Source organism: Hyperolius riggenbachi, chromosome 4, assembly GCF_040937935.1.
Source record: "Hyperolius riggenbachi isolate aHypRig1 chromosome 4, aHypRig1.pri, whole genome shotgun sequence".
NCBI lineage: Eukaryota > Metazoa > Chordata > Amphibia > Anura > Hyperoliidae > Hyperolius > Hyperolius riggenbachi.
This window is the reverse complement of record NC_090649.1, coordinates 478,074,839-478,092,052: the sequence shown is the minus strand read 5'-3', so window position 1 is coordinate 478,092,052 and position 17,214 is coordinate 478,074,839. Positions and strand designations below refer to the sequence as shown.

The 17,214-nt window shown below is 54.7% G+C and overlaps 1 protein-coding gene across 2 annotated transcripts in view; it reads right to left on the bottom strand.

Moving 5' to 3' along the window:
• Positions 1–16,102, bottom strand: part of CENPF (centromere protein F) — a 93,881-nt gene extending 77,779 nt beyond the window's left edge. Inside the window, exons 1-2 of one of the 2 annotated variants that reach the window (XM_068232961.1) lie at positions 16,033–16,102; positions 5,263–5,466 (exon numbers count right to left, since the gene is read on the bottom strand). In XM_068232961.1, the coding sequence (XP_068089062.1) occupies positions 5,263–5,424 (162 nt within the window). In that variant the 5' untranslated portion in view covers positions 5,425–5,466; positions 16,033–16,102. Of the gene's footprint in view, positions 1–5,262; positions 5,467–15,940; positions 15,991–16,032 lie in introns of those variants that run through there. The other variant, XM_068232962.1, reaches the window with a different exon arrangement.
• Positions 16,103–17,214: the final 1,112 nt, after the last annotated feature.

Sequence of the window (17,214 nt, the reverse complement as noted above, 5' to 3'; positions counted from 1 at the left end):
ACATGCACAGCGGCAACCCATCAGTGATTACCACAAGCCGCACCTGCAGCACATGCACAGCGGCAGTCCATCAGTGATTACCACAAGCCACAACTGCAGCACATGCACAGCGGCAGTCCATCAGTGATTACCACAAGCACAACTGCAGCACATGCACAGGAGCAGTCCATCAGTGATTACCACAAGCCGCACCTGCAGCACATGCACAGCGGCAGCCCATCAGTGATTACCACAAGCCACAACTGCAGCACATGCACAGCGGCAGCCCATCAGTGATTACCACAAGCCGCACCTGCAGCACATGCACAGCGGCAGTCCATCAGTGATTACCACAAGCCACACCTGCAGCACATGCACAGCAGCAGTCCATCAGTGATTACCACAAGCCAAAACTACAGCACATGCACAGCGGCAGCCCATCAGTGATTACAAGCCACAACTGCAACACATGCACAGCGGCAGTCCATCAGTGATTACCACAAGCCACAACTGCAGCACATGCACAGCAGCATCCATCAGTGATTACCACAAGCCACAACTGCAGCACATGCACAGCGGCAGCCCATCAGTGATTACCACAAGCCACAACTGCAGCACATGCACAGCGGCAGCCCATCAGTGATTACCACAAGCCGCACCTGCAGCACATGCACAGTGGCAGCCCATCAGTGATTACCACAAGCCAAAACTACAGCACATGCACAGCGGCAGTCCATCAGTGATTACCACAAGCCACAACTGCAGCACATGCACAGCGGCAGCCCACCAGTGATTACCACAAGCCACACCTGCAGCACATGCACAGCGGCAGTCCATCAGTGATTACCACAAGCCACAACTGCAGCACATGCACAGCGGCATCCCATCAGTGATTACCACAAGCCAAAACTACAGCACATGCACAGCGGCAGCCCATCAGTGATTACCACAAGCCACAACTGCAGCACATGCACAGCAGCAGCCCATCAGTGATTACCACATGCCACAACTGCAGCACATGCACAGCGGCAGCCCACCAGTGATTACCACAAGCCACAACTGCAGCACATGCACAGCGGCAGCCCGTCAGTGATTACCACAAACCACACCTGCAGCACATGCACAGCGGCAGCCCACCAGTGATTACCACAAGCCACACCTGCAGCACATGCACAGCGGCAGTCCATCAGTGATTACCACAAGCCACAACTGCAGCACATGCACAGCAGCATCCCATCAGTGATTACCACAAGCCACAACTGCAGCACATGCACAGCGGCAGTCCATCAGTGATTACCACACACCACAACTGCAGCACATGCACAGCGGCAGTCCATCAGAGATTACCACAAGCCACAGCTGCAGCACATGCACAGCGGCAGCCCGTCAGTGATTACCACAAGCCACAACTGCAGCACATGCACAGCGGCAGTCCATCAGTGATTACCACAAGCCACAACTGTAGCACATGCACAGCGGCAGCCCGTCAGTGATTACCACAAACCACACCTGCAGCACATGCACAGCGGCAGCCCATCAGTGATTACCACAAGCCACAACAACTGCCGCACATGCCCAGCGGCAGCTCATCAGTGATTACCACAAGCCACACCTGCAGCACATGCACAGCGGCAGTCCATCAGTGATTACCACAAGCCACAACTGCAGCACATGCACAGCAGCATTCATCAGTGATTACCAAAAGCCACAACTGCAGCACATGCACAGAAGCATCCATCAGTGATTACCACAAGCCACAACTGCAGCACATGCACAGAAGCATCCATCAGTGATTACCACAAGCCACAACTGCAGCACATGCACAGAGGCAGTCCATCAGTGATTACCACAAGCCACAACTGCAGCACATGCACAGCGGCAGTCCATCAGTGATTACCACAAGCCACAACTGCAGCACATGCACAGCAGCAGCCCATCAGTGATTACCACAAGCCAAAACTGCAGCACATGCACAGCAGCATCCATCAGTGATTACCACAAGCCACAACTGCAGCACATGCACAGCGGCAGTCCATCAGTGATTACCACAAGCCACAACTGCAGCACATGCACAGCGGCAGCCCATCAGTGATTACCACAAGCCACAACTGCAGCTCATGCACAGCGGCAGTCCATCAGTGATTATCACAACTGCAGCACATGCACAGCAGCAGTCCACCAGTGATTACCACAAGCCACACCTGCAGCACATGCACAGCGGCAGTCCATCAGTGATTACCACAAGCCACAACTGCAGCACATGCACAGCGGCATCCCATCAGTGATTACCACAAGCCACAACTGCAGCACATGCACAGCGGCAGTCCATCAGTGATTACCACACACCACAACTGCAGCACATGCACAGCGGCAGTCCATCAGTGATTACCACAAGCCACAGCTGCAGCACATGCACAGCGGCAGTCCATCAGTGATTACCACAAGCCACAACTGCAGCACATGCACAGCGGCAGCCCATCAGTGATTACCACAAGCCACAACTGCAGCACATGCACAGCGGCAGCCCACCAGTGATTACCACAAGCCACACCTGCAGCACATGCACAGCGGCAGCCCACCAGTGATTACCACAAGCCACACCTGCAGCACATGCACAGCGGCAGTCCATCAGTGATTACCACAAGCCACAACTGCAGCACATGCACAGCGGCATCCCATCAGTGATTACCACAAGCCACAACTGCAGCACATGCACAGCGGCAGTCCATCAGTGATTACCACACACCACAACTGCAGCACATGCACAGCGGCAGTCCATCAGTGATTACCACAAGCCACAGCTGCAGCACATGCACAGCGGCAGTCCATCAGTGATTACCACATGCCACAACTGCAGCACATGCACAACGGCAGCCCGTCAGTGATTACCACAAACCACACCTGCAGCACATGCACAGCGGCAGTCCATCAGTGATTACCACAAGCCACAACTGCAGCACATGCACAGCAGCAATCCATCAGTGATTACCACAAGCCACAACTGCAGCACATGCACAGCAGCAGTCCATCAGTGATTACCACAAGCCACAACTGCAGGACATGCACAGCAGCATCCATCAGTGATTACCACAAGCCACAACTGCAGCACATGCACAGCGGCAGTCCATCAGTGATTACCACAAGCCACAACTGCAGCACATGCACAGCGGCAGTCCATCAGTGATTACCACAAGCCAAAACTACAGCACATGCACAGCGGCAGCCCATCAGTGATTACCACAAGCCACAACTGCAGCACATGCACAGCGGCAGCCCATCAGTGATTACCACAAGCCACACCTGCAGCACATGCACAGCGGCAGCCCATCAGTGATTACCACAAGCCACAACTGCAGCACATGCACAGCGGCAGCCCATTAGTGATTACCACAAGCCACACCTGCAGCACATACACAGCGGCAGTCCATCAGTGATTACCACAAGGCACAGCTGCAGCACATGTACAGCGGCAGTCCATCAGTGATTACCACAAGCCACAACTGCAGCACATGCACAGCGGCAGTCCATCAGTGATTACCACAAGCCACAACTGCAGCACATGCACAGCGGCAGTTCATCAGTGATTACCACAAGCCACAACTGCAGCACATGCACAGAAGCTTCCATCAGTGATTACCACAAGCCACAACTGCAGCACAAGCACAGCGGCAGTCCATCAGTGATTTCCACAAGCCACAACTGCAGCACATGCACAGCGGCAGCCCATCAGTGATTACCACAAGCCACAACTGCAGCACATGCACAGCGGCAGTCCATCAGTGATTACCACAAGCCACAACTGCAGCACATGCACAGCGGCAGCCCATCAGTGATTACCACAAGCCGCACCTGCAGCACATGCACAGCGGCAGTCCATCAGTGATTACCACAAGCCACAACTGCAGCACATGCACAGCGACAGCCCTTTAGTGATTACCACAAGCCACAACTGCAGCACATGCACAGCGGCAGTCCATCAGTGATTACCACAAGCCACAACTGCAGCACATGCACAGCGGCAGTCCATCAGTGATTACCACAACTGCAGCACATGCACAGGAGCAGTCCATCAGTGATTACCACAAGCCACAACTGCAGCACATGCACAGCGGCAGTCCATCAGTGATTACCACAAGCCACAACTGCAGCACATGCCCAGCGGCAGTCCATCAGTGATTACCACAAGCCACAGCTGCAGTACACGCACAGAGGCAGCCCATCAGTGATTACCACAAGCCACACCTGCAGCACATGCACAGAGGCAGTCCATCAGTGATAGCCACAACTGCAGCACATGCACAGCGGCAGTCCATCAGTGATTACCACAAGCCACAACTGCAGCACATGCACAGCGGCAGTCCATCAGTGATTACCACAAGCCACAACTGCAGCACATGCACAGGAGCAGTCCATCAGTGATTACCACAAGCCACAACTGCAGCACATGCACAGCGGCAGTCCATCAGTTTTTACCACAAGCCACAACTGCAGCACATGCACAGAAGCATCCATCAGTGATTACCACAAGCCACACCTGCAGCACATGCACAGCGGCAGTCCATCAGTGATTACCACAAGCCAAAACTGCAGCACATGCACAGCAGCAGCCCATCAGTGATTACCACAAACCACACCTGCAGCACATGCACAGCAGCAGCCCATCAGTGATTACCACAAGCCACAGCACATGCACAGCGGCAGCCCGTCAGTGATTACCACAAGCCACAACTGCAGCACAAGCACAGAGGCAGTCCATCAGTGATTACCACAAGCCACAACTGCAGCACATGCACAGCAGCAGCCCATCAGTGATTACCACAAGCCACAGCACATGCACAGCGGCAGCCCGTCAGTGATTACCACAAACCACAACTGCAGCACAAGCACAGAGGCAGTCCATCAGTGATTACCACAAGCCACAACTGCAGCACATGCACAGCAGCAGCCCATCAGTGATTACCACAAGCCACAGCACATGCACAGCGGCAGCCCGTCAGTGATTACCACAAGCCACACCTGCAGCACATGCACAGCGGCAGCCCATCAGTGATTACCACAAGCCACAACTGCAGCACAAGCACAGAGGCAGTCCATCAGTGATTACCACAAGCCACAACTGCAGCACAAGCACAGCGGCAGTCCATCAGTGATTTCCACAAGCTTTTTTACATGGATGGGCCCAGTTCATGTTATGGGGAGCGGAAGGCCTGGACTCCCTGACATTTTAGTACACACAATTTTATTTTTTTTTAAATGCACGCAGCTTTATTTAGCAACGCGCACCTTTTGTTTCTGTTTCTGGAAGGCGGCCTCCAGAGACTCCAGCTGAAACTGCCGCTGCTGCCGTTCCTTCTTCAGCTTATCCAACTGGTCTTCCAGCTCCCGGATTTTCTGCAGGGTCCTTGTGGGAAGGCCCTCCTTCCACTCTTCCACCACCCAGCTCATTGTAAGGCCTCAAAGCTGCTTTTCTAAGGAAAATAAAAAAATCTGCAAAACAAACGATGCAAAGAGATGACACCACACCTGATCAGAGAAAAAGCTTACTTAAAACAACAAAGACTTAAAGGATACGTCCAGGCTAAATAAACATCCACTTACCTGGGGCTTCCTCCAGATCCTGGCAGCCGTCCTGTGCCCTTGCCGCAGCTCCCTGTCTCCTGCGCAGTACAGTCCTGATGACGTCAGCGCTACCACGTGAGCCGCGCGTTTGAAAGCAGAAGAAGCCGACCCGACGAGGTCGGCTTCTGCAGCAGAGGAGACCAGGAGCCACAGCGAGGGCATAGGACGGCTGCCACGGGCTGGAGGAAGCCCCAGGTAAGTGGATTTTTATTTTTATTTCGCCTGGACGTATCCTTTAACCATCTTAGCGGTATGGACGAGCTCAGCTCGTCCATCACCGCCGATGGCTGCCGCTCAGGCCCTGCTGGGCCGATTTTGTTCAAATAAAGAGCAGCACACGCAGCCGGCACTTTGCCAGCCGCGTGTGCTGCCCGATCGCCGCCGCTCTGCGGCGATTCGCCGCGAGCAGCGGCGAAAGAGGGTCCCCCTAGCCGCCTGAGCCCAGCGTAGCCGGAACAAAAAGTTCCGGCCAGCGCTAAGGGCTGGATCGGAGGCGGCTGACGTCAGCTGACGTCCATGACGTCACTCCGCTCGTCGCAATGGCGACGATCTAAGCAAAACAAGGAAGGCCGCTCATTGCGGCCTTCCTTGTTTATTCTGGGCGCCGGAGGCGATCGGAAGAACGCCTCCGGAGCACCCTCTAGTGGGCTTTCATGCAGCCAACTTTCAGTTGGCTGCATGAAATAGTTTTTTTTTAATTTAAAAAAAACCCTCCCGCAGCCGCCCTGGCGATCTTAATAGAACGCCAGGGTGGTTAACCTCCCTGGCGGTTCATTTCTGTCTGGAATTATCAAAACTCGTAATTTTTTTTTCAAGAATTTTAGGCCTTCAATTCTTAAGTCATAACTCACCAAGCCTGGTAGAAATTCTGCATATAAATAAAAGACTAGACGAACACAAATTTGTTGAATTACATTGATGAATAAAATTAAAAAGATTGTGAAACTGTACAAATAAGGCAGGCAGAGAGTAGTCAAAATCCAGGCAGAGGTCAGTGCAGGCGGCAGGCAGAGAGTAGTCAAAATCCAGGCAGAGGTCGGTGCAGGCGGCAGGCAGAGAGTAGTCAAAATCCAGGCAGACGTTGGTGCAGGCGGCAGGCAGATAGTGTTGGATTTACCTGGGGCTTCTGCCAGCCCCTTGTAACCTTCCTGTCCCGCGCCGCTCCTCCACGATCCTCCGTTTCCCTGCTGTCAGCAGCTGACTTGCAAGTTGTCGGCAAGCCACACGTATCTTTCATTGTGTTCCCGCCCACAATAGTGTCCTGCGCTAACACCACAAGACGCTTTTGCGGAGAAGGATACGCATGGCCCGGGAAGCGCAGGCACAGTTGTCGAGTCGACCAAACCGAAACTAGCTGGTGGCGGGGAACAGAGGAACGTGGAGGACCAGCGCGGGACAGGAAGGCTGCACAGGGCTTTAAAGCACAACTGAAGTGAGAAGCCAACATTTATCTTCAATTCCAGTTACCTGGCAGTCCTGACACTCTTCTGCTTTAGCTTTAGACCCTGAACAAGAATACAGATCAGATGTTTCTGACTGAAGTCTGACAGAATTAGCTGCATGCTTGTTTCAGGTGGGGGTAGGGGGGGGGGGGGGGGTGGTGTGTATGTGTGGTGTGTGTGTGTGTGTGTGTGTGTGTGTGTGTGTGTGTGTTGCAGCCAAACAGATCAGGAGGCATGCCGGGCAACTGGTATTGTTTAAAAGAAAATAAATATGGCAGCCTCCATATCCCTGTCACGTCAGGTATATTTTAAAGGGATACTGTAGGGGGGTCGGGGGAAAATGAGTTGAACTTACCCAGGGCTTCTAATGGTCCCCCACAGACATCCTGTGCCCGCGCAGCCACTCACCGATGCTCCGGCCCCGCCTCCGGTTCACTTCTGGAATTTCAGACTTTAAAGTCTGAAAACCACTGTGCCTGCGCAGCTGCATCCTCGCTCCCGCTGATGTCACCAGGAGAGTATTGCACAAGCCCAGTATGGTCTGTGCCTGCACCGTGTGCTCCTGGTGACATCAGGGGAAGCGAGGACACGGCAATGCAGGCGCAGTGGTTTTCTGACTTTAAAGTCAGAAATTCCAGAAGTGAACCGGAGACGGGGCTGGAGCATCGGTGAGTGGCTACGCAGGCACAGGATGTCTGTGGGGGGCCATTAGAAGCCCCGGGTAACTTCAACTCATTTTCCCCGACCCCCCTACAGTATCCCTTTAAGGTGGCCATACATGACTTATAGATGGTTATCAGATTTGACCATCAAGTCGATCCCTCTCTGATCAGAGAGGGATCTATTAGGGCAGACTTCCACTGGGCCTGTATCCAGGCCACATCTGCAGCGATTCCCCGCATAAGAGGGGTGGGGAAAAAGGGCCTATCACTTCAATGGCTCGCCGTCCAGATTGCACTGCGGTACGATTCCGGACGGCATGCTGTAGATGTCTGCAGCACATGGCAGAGTCACTATAGCCTTGTCTGTGGAGCCGCCACTGCCTGCCTGCCTGGCTCCACCCCTCCTCGTCTCCATTGCCACCGGGGCGGGTGCCTGTATGCTGTGACCCAGTGGTTTGTACAGTACATAAATAGGTATATGCCGATGGGTCACAGACAACCCTATGGAGGGCTAGATTACCTTATTCTGAAAAGCCTGATGCTGCTCGCTGCCTTCGGTGTCTCTCCTATACGCTAATAATCTTCTCTCACCAACCTCCTGGAAATCGGCGATAGTCTACTTGAGGAAACCTCATAGGGAACAGCTCTTCAATGTCAATCGCATGAGCGAGTACCAAACCGCACATTTCCAGGGATTAAAAGTTCTTGTGCATAAGCGCTACCATTTGCTGCGCACACACAGAGAGGGGAGGGCTTCCTTTTGCCGCGCGCGCACAGAGAGGGAAGGGCTTCCTTTTGCCGCGCGCGCACAGAAAGGGGAGGGCTTCCTTTTGCCGCGCGCGCACAGAAAGGGGAGGGCTTCCTTTTGCCGCGCGCGCACAGAAAGGGGAGGGCTTCCTTTTGCCGCGCGCGCACAGAAAGGGGAGGGCTTCCTTTTGCCGCGCGCGCACAGAAAGGGGAGGGCTTCCTTTTGCCGCGCGCGCACAGAAAGGGGAGGGCTTCCTTTTGCCGCGCGCGCACAGAAAGGGGAGGGCTTCCTTTTGCCGCGCGCGCACAGAAAGGGGAGGGCTTCCTTTTGCCGCGCGCGCACAGAAAGGGGAGGGCTTCCTTTTGCCGCGCGCGCACAGAAAGGGGAGGGCTTCCTTTTGCCGCGCGCGCACAGAAAGGGGAGGGCTTCCTTTTGCCGCGCGCGCACAGAAAGGGGAGGGCTTCCTTTTGCCGCGCGCGCACAGAAAGGGGAGGGCTTCCTTTTGCCGCGCGCGCACAGAAAGGGGAGGGCTTCCTTTTGCCGCGCGCGCACAGAAAGGGGAGGGCTTCCTTTTGCCGCGCGCGCACAGAAAGGGGAGGGCTTCCTTTTGCCGCGCGCGCACAGAAAGGGAAGGGCTTCCTTTTGCCGCGCGCGCACAGAAAGGGGAGGGCTTCCTTTTGCCGCGCGCGCACAGAAAGGGGAGGGCTTCCTTTTGCCGCGCGCGCACAGAAAGGGGAGGGCTTCCTTTTGCCGCGCGCGCACAGAAAGGGGAGGGCTTCCTTTTGCCGCGCGCGCACAGAAAGGGGAGGGCTTCCTTTTGCCGCGCGCGCACAGAAAGGGGAGGGCTTCCTTTTGCCGCGCGCGCACAGAAAGGGGAGGGCTTCCTTTTGCCGCGCACGCACAGAAAGGGGAGGGCTTCCTTTTGCCGCGCACGCACAGAAAGGGGAGGGCTTCCTTTTGCCGCGCGCGCACAGAAAGGGGAGGGCTTCCTTTTGCCGCGCGCGCACAGAAAGGGGAAGGCTTCCTTTTGCCGCGCGCGCACAGAAAGGGGAGGGCTTCCTTTTGCCGCGCGCGCACAGAAAGGGGAGGGCTTCCTTTTGCCGCGCGCGCACAGAAAGGGGAGGGCTTCCTTTTGCCGCGCGCGCACAGAAAGGGGAGGGCTTCCTTTTGCCGCGCGCGCACAGAAAGGGGAGGGCTTCCTTTTGCCGCGCGCGCACAGAAAGGGGAGGGCTTCCTTTTGCCGCGCGCGCACAGAAAGGGGAGGGCTTCCTTTTGCCGCGCGCGCACAGAAAGGGGAGGGCTTCCTTTTGCCGCGCGCGCACAGAAAGGGGAGGGCTTCCTTTTGCCGCGCACGGACAGAAAGGGGAGGGCTTCCTTTTGCCGCGCACGGACAGAAAGGGGAGGGCTTCCTTTTGCCGCGCGCGCACAGAAAGGGGAGGGCTTCCTTTTGCCGCGCGCGCACAGAAAGGGGAGGGCTTCCTTTTGCCGCGCGCGCACAGAAAGGGGAGGGCTTCCTTTTGCCGCGCGCGCACAGAAAGGGGAGGGCTTCCTTTTGCCGCGCGCGCACAGAAAGGGAAGGGCTTCCTTTTGCCGCGCGCGCACAGAAAGGGAAGGGCTTCCTTTTGCCGCGCGCGCACAGAAAGGGAAGGGCTTCCTTTTGCCGCGCGCGCACAGAAAGGGGAGGGCTTCCTTTTGCCGCGCGCGCACAGAAAGGGGAGGGCTTCCTTTTGCCGCGCACGCACAGAAAGGGGAGGGCTTCCTTTTGCCGCGCACGCACAGAAAGGGGAGGGCTTCCTTTTGCCGCGCACGCACAGAAAGGGGAGGGCTTCCTTTTGCCGCGCACGCACAGAAAGGGGAGGGCTTCCTTTTGCCGCGCACGCACAGAAAGGGGAGGGCTTCCTTTTGCCGCGCGCGCACAGAAAGGGGAGGGCTTCCTTTTGCCGCGCGCGCACAGAAAGGGGAGGGCTTCCTTTTGCCGCGCGCGCACAGAAAGGGGAGGGCTTCCTTTTGCCGCGCGCGCACAGAAAGGGGAGGGCTTCCTTTTGCCGCGCGCGCACAGAAAGGGGAGGGCTTCCTTTTGCCGCGCGCGCACAGAAAGGGGAGGGCTTCCTTTTGCCGCGCGCGCACAGAAAGGGGAGGGCTTCCTTTTGCCGCGCGCGCACAGAAAGGGGAGGGCTTCCTTTTGCCGCGCGCGCACAGAAAGGGGAGGGCTTCCTTTTGCCGCGCGCGCACAGAAAGGGGAGGGCTTCCTTTTGCCGCGCGCGCACAGAAAGGGGAGGGCTTCCTTTTGCCGCGCGCGCACAGAAAGGGGAGGGCTTCCTTTTGCCGCGCGCGCACAGAAAGGGGAGGGCTTCCTTTTGCCGCGCGCGCACAGAAAGGGGAGGGCTTCCTTTTGCCGAGCGCGCACAGAAAGGGGAGGGCTTCCTTTTGCCGCGCGCGCACAGAAAGGGGAGGGCTTCCTTTTGCCGCGCGCGCACAGAAAGGGGAGGGCTTCCTTTTGCCGCGCGCGCACAGAAAGGGGAGGGCTTCCTTTTGCCGCGCGCGCACAGAAAGGGGAGGGCTTCCTTTTGCCGCGCGCGCACAGAAAGGGGAGGGCTTCCTTTTGCCGCGCGCGCACAGAAAGGGGAGGGCTTCCTTTTGCCGCGCACGGACAGAAAGGGGAGGGCTTCCTTTTCCGCGCACGCACAGAAAGGGGAGGGCTTCCTTTTGCTGCGCGCGCACAGAAAGGGGAGGGCTTCCTTTTGCTGCGCGCGCACAGAAAGGGGAGGGCTTCCTTTTGCTGCGCGCACACAGAAAGGGGAGGGCTTCCTTTTGCTGCGCACGCACAGAAAGGGAAGGGCTTCCTTTTGCTGCGCACGCACAGAAAGGGAAGGGCTTCCTCTTGCCGCGCACGCACCGAAAGGGAAGGGCTTCCTTTTGCCGCGCGCGCACAGAAAGGGGAGGGCTTCCTTTTGCCGCGCGCGCACAGAAAGGGGAGGGCTTCCTTTTGCCGCGCGCGCACAGAAAGGGGAGGGCTTCCTTTTGCCGCGCGCGCACAGAAAGGGGAGGGCTTCCTTTTGCCGCGCGCGCACAGAAAGGGGAGGGCTTCCTTTTGCCGCGCACGCACAGAAAGGGGAGGGCTTCCTTTTGCCGCGCACGCACAGAAAGGGGAGGGCTTCCTTTTGCCGCGCACGCACAGAAAGGGGAGGGCTTCCTTTTGCCGCGCACGCACAGAAAGGGGAGGGCTTCCTTTTGCCGCGCACGCACAGAAAGGGGAGGGCTTCCTTTTGCCGCGCACGCACAGAAAGGGGAGGGCTTCCTTTTGCCGCGCACGCACAGAAAGGGGAGGGCTTCCTTTTGCCGCGCACGCACAGAAAGGGGAGGGCTTCCTTTTGCCGCGCACGCACAGAAAGGGGAAGGCTTCCTTTTGCCGCGCGCGCACAGAAAGGGGAGGGCTTCCTTTTGCCGCGCGCGCACAGAAAGGGGAGGGCTTCCTTTTGCCGCGCACGCACAGAAAGGGGAGGGCTTCCTTTTGCCGCGCACGCACAGAAAGGGGAGGGCTTCCTTTTGCCGCGCGCGCACAGAAAGGGGAGGGCTTCCTTTTGCCGCGCACGCACAGAAAGGGGAGGGCTTCCTTTTGCCGCGCACGCACAGAAAGGGGAGGGCTTCCTTTTGCCGCGCACGCACAGAAAGGGGAGGGCTTCCTTTTGCCGCGCACGCACAGAAAGGGGAGGGCTTCCTTTTGCCGCGCACGCACAGAAAGGGGAGGGCTTCCTTTTGCCGCGCACGCACAGAAAGGGGAGGGCTTCCTTTTGCCGCGCACGCACAGAAAGGGGAGGGCTTCCTTTTGCCGCGCACGCACAGAAAGGGAAGGGCTTCCTTTTGCTGCGCACGCACAGAAAGGGGAGGGCTTCCTTTTGCTGTGCACGCACAGAAAGGGAAGGGCTTCCTTTTGCTGCGCACGCACAGAAAGGGAAGGGCTTCCTTTTGCTGCGCACGCACAGAAAGGGAAGGTCTTCCTCTTGCTGCGCACGCACCGAAAGGGAAGGGCTTCCTTTTGCTGCGCACGCACAGAAAGGGGAGGGCTTCCTTTTGCTGCGCACGCACAGTTCTGGACTGCTCATCACCGCTGGGAGAGACTTCCAAGAGGCTCTTCAACTAACAGGGCCAGCCGAAGTAGAGGACCAGGAAACAGGAGGGACCCCGAAAACACTGAGCAGCTTTGGGCTTCTTAGGATAAGGTAGTCTAGCTCTCTATGGGCTTGATTCAATTTTCTTTCCCTTGATAGAGGGGAACTTTAAAGCGGACCTGAACTCACAACTTACCCTTCTGGTTCACAGTTGGTGACTTTTCAGCGCTTTGCTGATCGCCGGCGATCAGCAATGCGCTGCTACTAATGTATCCCTATGGATACATTCACACACGCGTTTGCGATTTCGATCCATTGCAAATCACGATCGCAGAGCCAAACGCGATCACGAGAAAGCGCCACTCCAAGCACTGAGTGTGAACTAGCCCTAAAAGATAAGGAACAGCACAATAATCTTTAAAGAAAAAATTTGGTACAGCTTACACAAATCCTGCAATAAATCTGCAATGTGTCTACTTCCTGCTTTTATGGAAGCAGATGTAGGGTTAACATCCTATGTTTACAAATTAGTTGCTCTGCTGGGGCAGCCAGCTGACAGTTGAGAGATCAAATTACAGTTGGAATTAGTCACAGATGAGGGGAGATTAGACATGCTAAAGAGTTTAGCTTGTCTAATCCCCCCTCATCTGTGACTAATTCCAACTGTAATTTGATCTCTCAACTGTGTCAGCTGGCTGCCCCAGCAGAGCAACTAATTTGTAAACATGTAAATACATACAGGCTGCATTTCTCTAAGTTTTCCTTCTGTCCTGTGCAAGAGTTCAGGTCCACTTTAAATTAAAAAAAATATATATTTGGTTCAGATACCTTTTAAAACACACAGCTTAGATCAGGGGTAGGGAACCTATGGCTCGGGAGCCAGATGTGGCTCTTTTGATGGCAACATCTGGCTCACATACAAATCAGTAGCGGTGGATTCACTAAGCTACACTGATCAAGTAGTGCAGCTTAGTGTGGCAGCGCAAGTAACATTTTCAAAGTAGTGCACACTACTGCTGTAGCATTCACCACTAACCTACTCGAGCTCCCCCCAAAACTAACGGCTGCTCCATTTGTCCCACCCTGGATACTGTCAGGTCCAGTGACTTTGTAGGACGAGATCCCCACACTTTGATTGGCCCAATATACTGCCTGTCACATGACAGGCAGCCAATTGGGCAAAGTGCAGGGATCTCATTCTACGAAGTGAATCAACCGCCAAGTCAGCTAGCTAATTGTACAAGCGGTTAGTCAGTATTTCTCCTGTCTGGGAAATTGCTCATGTTGGTGAACCCCAACAGAAGCTGAAGATGTGTCTGACACTTCCGCTGCCTTGCGGATCAACTGTATAAACATCACCATGGCAACAGGGATGTGAGCCCTCTGCTGGGCATGTGCATTGTCCCGGTTTGAAACATACTGTATGGCTCTCACAGAATTACATTTTAAAATATGTGGCGTTTATGGCTCTCTCAGCCAAAAAGGTTCCTGACCCCTGGCTTAGATTTTACACAGATGAAATAATAGGTACCAATTAATTTGGGCACTAGTCTAAAGTATGTGTGCATTTATCCCAAACATCACTGGCCACCAACAGGACAGACCGTCTTGCCTGCTGTTTTGTTCCCAGTAGCAACAGCACAGGAAGTGTAACTAACGCACGCACAGCTATCATTCCAACACTGACATACAAAGTGATTGGGCACAATATGCATGCCCACAGAGATGAACAGTAAATACTACTAAGTATTTTTTACCATTATTTGTCAATTAATTGAGGCATCCATACTTAAAATACCAAAGGCGAACACACACGATACATTAAAAAATGTATTGTATTTCTTGAGACGAAAAAAAAAAGTAAACAATTGTATGGCGTCTGGCTAGTTCAATAGTTCTTTATAAGCAGTGACATAGATAAGGAGCTATGGCCCCCAGCGAAAGTTTTACATTGGGCCCCTTCAGGCACTCTATACATCTTATATCATAATTTCCATGTGTCGCTGCGTCTGTGGCCAGGGTGCCTGCTGCACAGTGGCATAGCAATAGGGGTTACAGAGGTCTCAACTGCACTGGGGCCCTTGGGTCAGATGGTCCCTGAAGTACCCTACCTCAACTGCAGTATTAGCTCTCTATGGGTCCTGTGCTTGATCACTTTTATAAATGCTTTGAATGATAATCGTTAAACTGTCCCCATCCCCTTCTTGCACCTCTGACACTGTAGTTGCCATTGGCAGGTTTTGGTGAGCCGTATCAATTGTGATGTGTAGAGTGTTTGGGGGGGGGGGGGGGCGCATGTAAAAACTTGCACCGGGGCCCATAGCTCCTTAGCTACACCACTGCTGCCGCACATGTGCAGTTTAAAATAAAACCGGACACTTACTTGGGGCTTCTACCGGCCCCCTGAAGCTGTCATGTCCTCCAATGATCCGCCGTTCTCCGCCATCGGCCCCGGCCTGATCGGCATCTAAAACCCACAGTAATCTCCCACACGCGTCTTCGGGCGCTTACTGCGTAGTACAAGAAACCTTCATACTGCAACTGCTCAGTAAGCATCAGAGGACAGCACATTACAGCTTCAGGGGGCTGGTAGAAACCCCAGGTGACAGATTTTATTTAACCCCCCAGAGAACCCCTTTAAAGGGAACCTTAACTGAGAGGGATATGGATGTTTCCTTTTAAACTTTACCAGTTGCCTGGCAGTCCTGCTAATCTATTTGGCTGCAGTAGTGGCTGAATCACACACCTGAAACAAGCATGCAGCTAATCCAGTCTGACTTCAGTCAGGGCACCTGATCTGCATGCTTGTTCAGGGGGTGTGGCTTAAAGTATTGGAGGCACAGGATCAGCAGGAGAGTCAGACAACTGGTATTATTGTATAAGGAAAAATCCACTTCTTTCTCAGTTTAGGTTCCCTTTAATTGCGATTCAGGAGTAGTTTACACATAATTGATACAGGGCACCAAAAGCTCGGAGCAGTGCTTTTCAGCGCTGCTAGCTTTGGGCGCAGCCAGCGCCGCCATAGACTGTAATGGGAATCAGTCTATAGCGGCGCTCAGTGAGGAAGGTCGGCTCCGTCAGAAGACGGAGCCGAAGTTGTTTAAAAAACACAATAATTCGGCCTCCAGCAATCGCTGGAAGCCGAATTATTTCATTCCCCCACTATCCATGTCGGCCTGGAGGGGGAATAGTAATTAAAACGCCCCGGACTTGTGCAGAAGCAGGACCAGCCATTTAACAGCTGGATCCTGCGCCCAAGTCTACCAGCGCCGTATTCAAATGTACGCCCAAAAGCTTGCCAAGAAAAACCAGGGTGAGAGGAGCAGGAAGGGGAACAGGGAGATGATTATCATTCAAAGCATCTATGGAAGGGATCATTACCAGCATAGAGCTAATACTGGGGAGGGGCCCCAGTGTGGTCATCCCCCATGTGTAATGTGTAAGCGCCAGTCATGTGATCCCGGGAAGCTGACCTGTTACCGGAATCCCGCGCCCGCTCCGTCCATCACAGCCTCGATAAACGCTCCCTGCAACTCTCACAACTGCCCAGCCGCAGGCCCCGCCCACACGTGCTGACGGTCCGCGGCGATTGGCTCAGAGACAACACATCCAGGCGCATTGGCCCAGGCGCGGCAAAGCGCCCCGCCCTGCTCGGCAGAATAACACTAGGGGTAGGCGGATTCGTGGGCGTGGCTGCAGTTCAAACTTTAGGGAGCGCAGGATGCGGAGAGGCTGTAGAGCGAGTGGCTGGGCGTCGGGCTGCGCATGCGCTGAGGCGATTGGGTGACGACGCCTGCCTGTGGGATCCAATAAGATCGCTCCATGTTAATTCAAACTAGAGATGGGAAGTTCGGATCTTTTCAATGATCCGGATGATTCGAATCGGATCATTGAAAAGATCCGGATCTTTGATCCGAATCTCGGATCATTTTACTACCGAAGCATTTCGGGGGTGAAATGAATAGCAGGACAGGTCTTTCCCTGCTGTGGACAGGAGAAGGGGAGGGAGTGGACACACAGAGAGAAGGGGAGAAGATGGACAGAGGGCAGGGAGTGGACAGAGATGGGAGGAGGGACGAGCAGAGAGCAGAAATGTTTGCACATAATACCCACATGCTGAAGTCATTCTGCTTTACATGTATTTCACCTATATGTTCATCTGTGTACTTTCAATGCAAACGTCGCACAGTGAAAGAAAGCATTCCCAGAAGATAAGTGCAGCTGTATAGAGCGAATGCAGGAGGATCATATTGCAAAGCAATCACAGTCCCTGCAAAGTTACTGAGCTGTGCTGAGCCAAAAGCTTCCAATGCGATCACTGTGCAGCAATACGGAACAGCCAGCCTGTAATGAGCAGCACATTGCAGCCAGTATGTGTGCTCTACACATATCTGGCAGTGGCACCCATGTCCCCTCTCTCTCATCTACCTGTCTCCCTGCAAGGCTGCCTCCCTTCTAACAGAGCGATCTCTGCTTCCAGGACCCCGCTGCCCGCTGAGAGGGGGCGTGTCGCTCCTGGCCCCGCCCCTTTTGCGATTCGAATCACTCATTTTAAAGATTCGGATGATCGACTCATAAAATAGATTCGTTCATGATCCGGACAACACTAATTCAAACAGAGACGGAAGCGCGCGGGGAGCGTGGAACGCAATGGA